We start from the raw sequence: 12,133 nt of genomic DNA on the forward strand, positions 1-12,133 counted from the left end.
CGGACGTAGACAAGTCACTAAAGAAGACTCTCTTAAAATTTCAAGTAAATCGGTTCGGCAGAACCTGAGAAATCGTGGGTATCAGATTCAAAAAGACAGTTCTGCGAAAAACGCGTTTAAAGTACTCCATTATGTCTTTTGTTCTATTAGTGCAGCCCAACCGATTTGGGTGGCTGCTCAGCAAAATACTTATTTCTCCGAAAATAATTTGAATTTGGGAAAATCCTCTCGTAGACATATTCTTAAATAGTTAAACTATGAAAATATGAAAAGAAAAAAAAATCGATTTTTTTAATTTCTAGACCAGAATACCCCCTTAAAGTACTTTCGTAGAGAAAATTAAAAAAAAATCTTATAAAGGTGTAAAATCGACATTTTTCTATACACAAAAATTTTTACTAATACTTAAAGAAATCCCGATTTGTTGATTACCTTCGAAATGTACAACGAAGTTGTGGTAACGATTGTTTGTAAATACAGCATTCTCACAATTTGGTATGACCGAACTGAATCGTGAGATACATGATTTTTTTGATCGTGAATTGCAAAGTGAACAGGAGTTCAACTCTCATGATTTACGTTTATTTGTACAATCGCATATAACCAAATTGACACAATTATGCTAACAGTTTCCAATAACACAGGTAGATTATATTTCTTGGATGCACCTTGTGCTACAGGCAAAACTTTCGTTGTATCATTGAATTTAGCGACTATTCGATCGGAATTAGCACTTGCATCTTCGGGCATTGCTGCTACACTATTAGAATTTTGTCGTACAGCACACTCTGCATTAAAATTGCCATTGAATGTTTGGGTGATTGAAACTCCACCTTGCTTCTTCAAAAAATTCTGTGATTAAAGTTAATTATTTTATGGCATGAGTGCACATCTATGAATAAAAAATCAATAGAAGCATTTAATCGAACAATGCAAGATTTACGCGGTGATCAACAACTGATATTGCTGTCAGTGTCAAACATTGCCTGTTATTCTTCGATCAACTCCTACACATGTTTAAAGTCATCAGTTATTTGGAGACATGAACAAAAATTGACTCTGAACATTAATATGCGTATTCACCTACATAATGATGTAACAGACCGTGAGTTACAATTGTTAGAAATTGGTGATGGAAAATACCAATCTACAATACCAACGGATTGATCACTTTACCGAACAATTTTTGTACAATTGCGCGATCTATAGATGAGTTAATTAAAAGTGTTTTTCCAAATATTCTTCAGAATTACAGAAATCATGATTGGTTGAGGGAACGCACCATTTTAGCCCCGAAAAACATTCATATCAATGCCATTCATTTTCAAATTCAAGCGAAACTGTCAGGTGTAGTCACGACAAATAAAGCAATTGACAGTGTTTTGAATCAAAATGAGGCAATGAATTATCAAATTGAATTTTTAATTCATTGGAACCGGCTAGTATAGCCCGCATTGCTTGAATCTGAAAATTGGTTCTTTGATTATATTATTGCTAAACATTAATCCAACAAAACTGTGTAAGGCACCAGATTTTATTGAGGCTACAATCTTAATTGATGAATCAAAAGTAGAATTGTGTTTGATAGCGAGTATATCCCTCTGATTCCAACTCATATGCCATTTGAATTCAAAAGATTACAATACCCTGTGCGTTTATCATTTGCGATGTTCATAAATAAGGCTCAAGGGCAATCACATAACGCTTGTGGTGCAACTTGGAAGAACCATGTTTTCACATGGCAAACTTAATGTTGCCTGTTCCAAAGTCGGTACACCCAACTGTTTATTTATTCATGCTCAAAATGGAAAAACTAAAAATATTGTTTATCCAACTGTTTTAGACAAACCCATAAAGCCCCCATAGTAAGTGTGCCCAATTCTTTTTATTTTTTAGCTTTTACTCTTTGCTGATAAATATAATATAAAAAATGTATGATTAGGACCTTTAAATAGCTTGCAATTTAAAATATTTTTTTGTTTGAATAAATGAACTTAATAATAATTTTTGTTTATTACTGTGCCTTATACGTAGCGAAGCACGTACCGAGTCGCTAGTTAAAATATATAATCTAACTTTCATCATGCAGTGTTCCCAACATTATTTAAAAAAATAAGAAATATTGTCTTCAGTTTCACTCTTCAGTCCCATGTGTGTTATTCAAATTTGAAATTCTTGCGAAATATCGCCGACTCAACGTCAAATCAGACTTAGTAGTTTAAAGTTTCTAATAAAGTTAGTTGCGGGTCCCACAATTTGACGGCTTCCATAACTGTACCAGAGTTTGGGTTATATTTCTTGTCTATACCAACAACAACATTTCGGTCCTATGGTGAGTCGTTTTTTTGTTAATCTGAAGTTCCTTTTTCTTATACATATTAGAATACGGTTTTTTAAAATGTATTTTGTTGATATTCGAAATAACAAAAAAAACAACATTAGTCCTGATGTTAGCCTCAAATTGTATCTTTTTTGTCAGTCCTGTGTCGGAAAAATACCGAAAAGTAGTGTCAGATGTTCCCATGAATCAAATAATAAAAAAAAACTACCCGTACCAAAACTCATTAAAAGAGAAAAGATAGTTTCTTACCAATTTAAGGAAAGAATTGATGTTTTCGAAAATGTATTCTATATTTCTACATTACGTTTTTTGTAAAGAATAAGATCTTATGTTCTTCCCATGGGAAGTTATTGCAATGGTTCGCGATATGGCTCAACAAGCAGAAGAGATATTGACTTCAAATAAATTTTGTTATAGTGATAATAGTGCAGAAAAATGCAGAGAGGGTTCTCAACTAAATTGCGTTGGTGGTTTTTTACCATATCAGTTTAAAAAAGGTGAAACTGTTGGTTAAATAATAAACATCTTATGAACCAATGACGCTTGACTTGAATTAAATTTTATATTATATTTTGTAAAATGATACCAAACCAGTATATTTTTTGGAAAACAATCCGATTAACATTTTATTTTTATAAATCAAAAAAACTGGACAAAAATTTGTAACCTCGATAATTTAACGAATAGAAATGATCTCATCTGCCAAAAAATTTCGTGCAACGAAAAATAACGTTTTTAACATATGGTAAAATTTGAAGAAAAATTAAATTGACAGTTTTTTTATAAAAAATAAAAACCGACAAAAAACATTACTGAAAGTTGGTAAAAATTGAATTTCGAGTCAAATATCTATTCAAAACCTTAAGGTTATGGCTCCAAACTTAATTTGTTTAAAAAAAATTATTTTTTTCATCATTCGGTACAACTTAATTGACTGTTTTTTCTACAAAAAATAAAAACTTAAAAGAAAATTTGACAAAAGTTGGTAAAAATGGATTTCGACACAAATATCTGTTCAAAAATTTGAGATTCTGGCTTCAAACTAATTTTAACTTACAAGAAATATTGTTTTCAACATTTTTTAAAATTTTGAGATTTTTTTACAAAATATAAAAACTTATACACTTAAATTAATAAATTCTTGTAAAATCTCAGTTTTTACTCAAATATCTTTTCAAAACTTCAAGATATTGGCTTTAAACTACTTTTACCTTTTAAAACATATTATTGTCAACATTCAATTAATTTTGAGATAAAATCCAATTGACATTTTTTTACAAACAAATAAAAACCTAAACAAAAATTACTCACAGTTGGTAAAAATTGATTTCGACACAAATATCTTTTCAAAACTGTGAATTGTTGGCTTCGAACTAATTTTCACTTATAAGAAATATTGTTTCTAACATTCGAAAAATATTGAGAAAAATCTAATTGACAGTTTTAAAAAAAAAAATAAAAACCTAATCCTAAAAATTTTTTAATATTTACTTTTGACTCAAATAGCTTTTCAAAAATTTAAAACATTGTTTTCAAACTTTTTTATTTCACAGAAAATAGTAGATATACGTTTTTTCATACAAAATAAAATCTACAAAAAATAGAATGCAAATTTGGTAAATTCGGTTCTTGAATTTGTAAAACTTTAAGAAATGCTACTTAAATTGGTACACATTTGTTTTCGACTAAAAATCTATTCTATTTACCAAAATTAGATTTTCAAACTAAACTATTTCTCTGTATGAAAAATATTGTTGGTAATTTAAATTTTTTAAGGAATAATTAAAGGGGGAACTTTATTAACCCAACACGAAAACCTACAATAATCACCCTAATGTTACAAAAACATTTTTGTATTAAATGAAATAGCTTTGAAGTCAAAACCGTCATTTATTTTCAAAATATTTGAATTGCAAATTATTTTTTAAATGATTGTTCAGATTTTTATTTTTTTTAAACTGTCAATTAATTTTGTCGGGTAGTACCAGTGGCATGATGGTTAGTGCTTTGGACTGTCATGCAAGGGGTCTTCCCTGCCTGTGACACCTAACATTTTTAAAATTATTTTGAGTTATAAAAAGTTTTTAATTTATCGAAGTCTACTGTTATTGGTTTGAGAGTATACATTTTCAAATTATTTAAGTAGACAAACTATCAACCTAACTATTTTTAAAAGTAAATTCTGCATCTTGTTTCGATTTTATCTGCAAAACAAAATTTATTCAAAGTAGATATCTCTGTCAGTTCTTGAGATGTGGTGGACAAAGAAAGATATCACACGTGGCAGATACATCTTAAAAAGTCTTTGTTTGTCAATCATCCCAATAGTTTAAGCTGTAAGGTGACATTAAATAGTATAAACATTACTTATTAGTGGAAAGTAAAAATGAGTTGATAGATTTTTTCCTTTTAACCGACAGGATAATTTCTAGCTACAGCTTTTATTAGAATTTCTTGTATATACTGTTACCATTAACTTAAGTATGGTTTTTAGTTGGCTTTTCGTACAAAATTTTATGTAACACCTTCTTTCACATCGTTTTTTATATAAACATTTATTTTTAACTAATTGTAAGTGTGGTTTTTCTGAAATTCAACATGAGGAGAAAATTTGTTCTCATCCTTTTTCTAAAGCAAAGAGGTTAGGTTTTTGGCACCATCACTCAAGAATCACCCCAATAGACGAAAAAGCCAAACCTACACAAAATGCATGTGTTTTACTTTTCTTTGATGTTATCTACTCAACAAAAAAAAATACTCGAGATATTTTTCTTCAAAATAAATAAAAACTCCAAAACCACATCAACCGCTTTGCAAAATTAAAAAAAAGAAAAACATAAACGAAAATGAAATAAAAATAAATAAAATATTTAACTTTGAAGACAGCAACACCAGAGACAACAAGTGGAAAACCTAAAACGTTTGTTAAGAGGTCATATAATATAAAAATATAACCACAACCACACCAACCATCATCATTGCCAGCACATCACTTCTACCTATACACCTTGAGCAGAGCTGGTGTTCCTCAAAACCTTTTCTCCCTGGAGTTTCATCATTCTTATATTTATTTTGAGATTAACAAAAGACTAGGATGAATATTTTATACCATAAGTATATTTATGATGCGTTTGATATGTCTGTTTATAAAAAGGAAGCTATGTTCATTATTTTGACTCGTCACTATGACGTCAGCTTGAAAATACCACCAACAAAAAAAAAGATAAGAAAAACATTCAACTCGGCGCGGAAGTTAAATGAAAAACTTTAGGGAAAAAGTCAAAATTCCACTGCCATTCTATAATATAAAAGGTTCTTTGTATTGTGAGAAGGACGTTTGACGTTGCTGCTGAAATTTTGCTTTATTTTAACAACTTTTTTTTCTGTTCATCAGTTTTGCCCCCGAAAAGGAAGAATTTCCACAAACAATACAAAAGGGCAACACGATAAATAGTAGATATGCAATACATAGCTGGGGGGCAGTAGGTTTAAGAGAATTCCCATCTCTCATTATATGGCATAGAGGGCCGAGGGGTAATCTTGGTGGGGAGGAGTAGAGTCTTATGGACTGCAGAAAACTCGCGTTCAAAAGAATTGGAATTCATCCCACCACCCGCGTGTTGATCCTTAGTCGTAGACTCTTATGTAGTGTCGGGAAAATTTTCATAAGCAATTTGAAAACTTATTTCAATTATTCTTATATACAAACTTATAGCTCTAGTTTCAACCATCTTTATACCCATCCCCAGATATATGCCCTCCATAATCCTGCCCCATTTTAACTTTAAACCGTCCAGGGCCATAATATCCTCGTTCATACACATATAATAATATTTTTGTCTAAACAAAAGCGAGGAAAAGATTGCGCGAGAAGTTTTCTCGTAAGTGAAGTAGTACTCGTATATAGTTTCTGGGAACAGAAACAGAATAACGGTTTGAATAAGTGTGTTTTGGGGTCAACGTTATTTAAATTCACATTGTTTTAGTTTGCCATCAGGACGAGTATATCCTTGTTTGTATAAAGTGCAAAGGGTGAAGTGAATGAATGAGTGCATTATATCAAGGGTGATTTTATTCTCCTTTTCTTTGGTTGTTGTTGTTTAGTTTTTGTTGTCCTGGATCATACGGATTTTGTTGTAATTATTTTGAATTATAAATAAAAATGGAACGATAGTGTTGAATAGGAATTATGTCCATAAAGTTTAACGAAAGTATTCACAGGAGTCAAAAGCCCATCACAACAATGAAGTTATTTGAATTTATCAGTTCAGGTGTAAGATTTAATTAGTTAAAAGAAAAGTATAAATTGAACCTTCCAATAAGAGGTTTTATTCTGATATTTAGACAAATATTTTTTTTTCAAAAAAACTCGATAGATGATTATTTCAATATAGAGAGGAAAAAGCTCCATTAGCTTCAACATTGAATTTCTTATGATTAAACAATCAAATTTGCCACTAAATGAACTTGGTAACTATACAAATTTAACTGTTGAGGTCTTGAATATTGGAAAATAAGCGTAGACCTTATTTTATATAGAAAGTTCGTAACGTTCTGTTACATATTTTTCTCAAGTGCAGGTTATTGTATAAGGGTAGCCTTAAAAGAGGTAAAGGCTTCTAAAAATGGATAACCCTTTTTTGCAAATGTTTAATCAGAGAAATAGATAATAGACTGCAACCACGAAAGCCACCATCGCCTATTTGGAAGCGGCTTTGTCATTGGAGCCAGGCTTAGGCAATAAGTCTTAAGCTGTAGGTGCATCAACGAGCACCACAAGACCATCCGCATCAAGGCTAAATTCAACAAAATTAGCCTGATATGCGCGCACGTCCCACCGAAGAGAAAGATGATAACACCAAAGATATGTTCTTCGAGCTCTTAGACAATGCCAAGCTAGGAAGGGAAGACATCTTTGGTGAAATAATCGGGAAAACACAGCCTGCACTACAACACTTCCGACAACGGATTCAGGCTCAAAGATTTTGCTGGTAACCAGTACGCGTTTTCCACACCTCAACATCCACAAAGGAACTTGGAATTCTCCAGATCGATCTACCGTCAACCAGATTGACCATATTGCGATCGACGCCAGACACGGTTCCAGCATAATGGATGTCGAGGAGCTTACATCGACTCGGACTACTACCTCGTTGTAGCCAGGTTTCCAGACCCAAGGCAAACCAGGGAGGAACAACTTCTAACGGATACAATCACAAGAGATCGCCAAATCCTTTTCTGACCTAGTTACAAGTAACCACTCTAGAAGTTCTCTGCCGCAAACACAATGTATCGAAAACCAGTGGCAACATTGCCAAGATGCAATCAGAGAAGCCGCCTCTGATGTGCTGGGTTTCAATCAGCCACCAAAAAGGAATCCCTGGTTTGATGACGAATGTCGGCAGGCAAACGCAGCCAAACAACAGGCACGCAAAGCGGCACTACATAAAAGAACGAGAGCTCTATGAGCAGAAGAGGCGAGAGGAACACCGACTTCTCGGAAGGAAAAAGAGAGGGCATGAGAAATGTCCGATCAAAGATGTTGAGAGGTTTAAGAGCAGGAATGAAGTTCAAAACTTTTATGACGGTGAGACGAAATTGACAGGTACATAAACCTAGAATCGAAGGCTGCAAAGACGAAAGTGGAAACATCATAGTGGAACAGCAGTCAATGCTGAGGATATGGAAGGATCACTTCTGCAGACTGTATAACCGTGACGACGAACCGAATTTCGCTGTCAGGCAGGATGATCTTTTTAACATAAACGACGAAAGCCAACAATTCTATCCTCCCGACTTAGACGAAGTAAAGATTGCCATATCTAAGCTGAAGTCTAATAAAGCCGCTGGAACGGATAGCTTGAATGTCGAGCTCTTTGATGCAGCTGGAGATGAGTTGGTTAGGAGCATGCACCAACTTATCTGTAAGATATAGTTAGAAAAAAGCATGCCCGATGTTTGGAACCTCAGTATTATTTGCCCGATCCTGAAAGAAGGAGACCTTCTAAACTGCACCAACTATAGAGGAATCAGTTTACTTAACATCGCCTATAAAATCTTCTCTGCCGTAATATGTGAACGTCTAAAGCCCATCGTCAACAACCTGATAGGTAATTATCAGTGTGGTCTTAGACCATCAAAGTCCACTATCGATCAAATGGTCACATTACGGCAGATCCTGGTCAAAACCCAAGAACACCAAATCGTCACCACAATCTTTTCATCGATTTCAAGGCCGCATATGACAGTATCTACAGGAACGAGCTGTACAGAGCCATGTCTAGTTTTGGCATCCCTGCCAAACTCGTCCGTTTGTGCAGGATGACCATGGAGAATTCATTCTGCTCCATATGCTGATGACATTGACATAATCGGAAGAACTCAGCGTGATGTCAATGTGGCTTTTGTTAGTATTGAGGCAGAGGCGGCAAAAATAGATTTAACGGATAATGAGGGCAAAACAAAGTACATGCTTTCGTCAAGAAAGGACATACAATACCGACGTCTTGGTCAAAACGTCACCATCGACAGACGTTACTTTGAGGTTGTCAAGAACTTCGTCTAACCAGGCTCCGCTGTAAATGCAGAATACAACAACAGCGCTGAGAGCAAACGCAGAATGACTCTTGCTTACCGCTGTTTCTTTGGACTAAGAAAGCAATTGAGTGGAAAAGTCCTCTCTAGAATGACCAAAGTGTTGCTTATCATCCCCGTCCTGCTATACGGTGCAGAAGCATGAACTATGACAAAAGTGGATGAAAGCACCTTGGGTCGGTTCGAAAGAAAAGTTCTTCGTTCGATCTACAGTCCCGTATGCATCGAAGGGGAGTGGAGTGGAAGATGGAACGACGAGCTGTATGGGCTTTACAGCGACGTAGACTTAGCCAGAAGGGTAAAAGTCCAATGACTAAGATGGCTGGGTCACGTAGAGCGCATGGAAACCAATGCTTCGGCCCGGAAAGTCTTCGAATCCGCACCCGCAGGACAGCGCAGTAGAGGAAGACCGCGGATCAAGTGGCGCGCACAAGTGGAAGGTGACCTAACCCAACTTGGAGCGCGAAACTGGAGACATCTAGCTAGGGACCGAGCTAGATGGAGAAGTTTGTTGGGTAAGGCCCTAGTTCTTACAGGACTGTAGCGCCACCTTAAGTAAGTAAGATAAAAAAATATGACTGTCTTAAACCTCTTAGATACTCTTTCTGTCTTCTTATTACTTGTTTTTTTTGAAAATGCTTTTAAATAATTGCATCAAAAAGTGTAGTTTATTGGTTTAAGAATACTAAGGACAGGTTTTTAAGATTTTTTACCCTATCTGTTGTAACAATATTCTCAAATTTTTGTTTCGAAGATTCTCTAAGGCTAATTACAATTTGTAAAAATAAGAATTGAAAACTATTGTTGTATCATGAAAATTCTCTCAGAGTACAACTTCTGTCGACTTTTATTTAAACACCCTATCAATCTCAATAAAACAAAAAAAAATGTCTTTTCAACTTAATTCAACCAACAACCATTTTTGTTTTATTTCAGATCAAAAATCAATACTCACCGATAGCGACTGGAAGAAACTATGGATGGCTGGCGGTGTCAATCCAGACTCCAAATTAGATAACAATAATCTTGACTCGAGTGACAGTCCGATGTTTGAAGATAGCGAGGTAAGTGTTTTCTAAATAAGAATAAGAACTCTCCTGATGTATCAAGTAGAATACTTTTTCAATGGCATATGACTTGACTTTGTATAGTATATCCTAAGTGTAAGGCTATATATAAAGTCAGTCACAGTCCATCATCCACGTGTCATCAAAATCGTCAGGATTTCCTATATAGGTGTATATATAGTATACATATCCTACTGTTAGTTACTGCTTTTGTTCAATCTCTTTGATTAGGTATGTTTTTTTTTTGCATTTTCATGAGATAAAGGAAAATTCTTTTTCTTTTTTATCTATACAAAAGAAGGTACTTTTGACATCAAGTGTTTGTATCTCAATTGTTATGTATAGGGGTGATTTATGTTCTTGATTTATCTGTTGAATATTATTTCTATAGACAAAAGGTAGGGTGAAATGAATCCAAGGACACTTGTTTCAGGAGCTAGCATAGCTACATGGCAAGTCTTTTTAGTCTAATACAAGACAAAATAATATTCCGAAACTTAAGGATTTTAAGTATCTCTTAATTGGTTCACTTCTAATTAGTTACACAAAGTTGCTTCCAATGGAGAGTTTTTTTTTTTGATCACGCACTAGAGATTTCAAAACAGATGAAAAATTAATTTTGACTACGGAACACTATATTTTTGAAAGAAGGCAACTAAAGGTTCGATTATAAATTAATCGTTCTTAGCTTCTTAGTCGGTTATCTTTCAAGAAACTCAAGAAATGGTATTGAACCGTATTCAACCTTTGAATATATATTTGAAATGTACTATCACGAAGAGGAACGCTCGGCCTGGCTTTTTATATTGGACTTCCTAAACAGTTCGTTTCACATGATTTAATTCCTCCGTTAGCGTTCCATATCGCTGTCATATTGTTTTCATAGAGCCGTCTTAGTACTGTCAACATTTTTTGGGAGATTCCAAGGCAGTTAAGCTTGTAAAAAAGGGCGTCTCTATCGATTCAATCAAAAGCCGCTTTGTCTAGATAGGATCTAGCAATGCAGGTTAGGGTGAAAATATGATCAACAGTAGTGTATTCTTTCCTGAAGCCTGTCCAGTTCAAAAGTCGGTCAAGAATAACTCCGGTGAAGATTTTCGTTATAGTGTTGATAAACGATATACCTCGATAGTTACTAGGGTCATTTACGTCACCTTTTTTGAATAAAGGCAAAATGATGGTTTTGCGGAAGCTTTCGGGAATGATACCGTCGTTAAATATATAGTTCAAAGCAGTCGTTAGTTTTTCAAAAAAGTTTTCGGTGGCGTTTATGGAAAATTCATATGGGACTCGGTCCGCACCTGGTGCCTTGTTGTATTTTTTGTATGACAAATTTTGGTCCAGACTTTCGTTTTCTATGTAAGGGGTAGCGTATAACATGGCGTTTGGATTTGTCCTTGAGTTTAGAAGATTTTCGAAGTGATCAGCTAAAAAATTCATTTTTATTTCGATTTTTCTTTCAAAAAGGATTCCGTTTAGTGATCGGGCGAGACACCAAAAGGACCTGCTGTCCCTAACCTCTGATAATTTTCGTATAAACTGTTGAGTGTAGTTGTGCTGATTTTCCTTACATATCCTTTTATATGCTTCTTTTTCGCAAAGTCTGAATTAGTGGTTCTCAAGAGTCTCAGAAATCCGAATGATTTTTTCCTAGCCTTTTCGCAGTCTGCGTCGAACCAGGAATTTTTCCAATTCTTTCTTATTGTTGATTGAAAGGGATGATCTGCCTCCGATATGCAATTCACTAGGATACTGCTTTAAGATTGGAGTTTAGCTGATTGATGTTGATGGGGTCTATTAAGGCATTGAGGTTGTCTTTGTATCTGTTAAGATGAGCATTCTTCCAACGAAGCTTCGGCAAGAGGTTCATGGTAGTTTCACTGGCGATCGGGTTTTCGGAGGGAACACATTTGACTGACAATGGGAGGTGCTCTGAGAAAACCAGTTCTTCTACCTTTAAGTCCTCTACATATTGTAACTATTTCACTCGGACGAGACAGTAATCGATGGTTGAGCAGGACGTACCCCTAATGAATGTGAAATGTGAAATTTTATTCTTTCGTTCAATAATGTTAGTCCTAACGTCTGGCACATTTCGAAATAAAATGTTTTATCATAAATTTTCATCATG

At 34.5% G+C, this 12,133-nt stretch overlaps 1 protein-coding gene across 1 annotated transcript in view; it reads left to right on the forward strand.

Moving 5' to 3' along the window:
- Positions 1 to 930: 930 nt before the first annotated feature.
- The window catches only part of LOC129950706 (uncharacterized), a 42,026-nt gene continuing 30,823 nt past the window's right edge, over positions 931 to 12,133 (forward strand). Inside the window, exons 1-2 of the mRNA XM_056062628.1 lie at positions 931 to 1,105; positions 9,872 to 9,999. Of these exons, the coding sequence (XP_055918603.1) occupies positions 931 to 1,105; positions 9,872 to 9,999 (303 nt within the window). The remainder of the gene's footprint in view (positions 1,106 to 9,871; positions 10,000 to 12,133) is intronic.

Source organism: Eupeodes corollae, chromosome 3 (genome assembly GCF_945859685.1).
Source record: "Eupeodes corollae chromosome 3, idEupCoro1.1, whole genome shotgun sequence".
In the NCBI taxonomy this organism is placed as follows: Eukaryota; Metazoa; Arthropoda; class Insecta; order Diptera; family Syrphidae; genus Eupeodes; species Eupeodes corollae.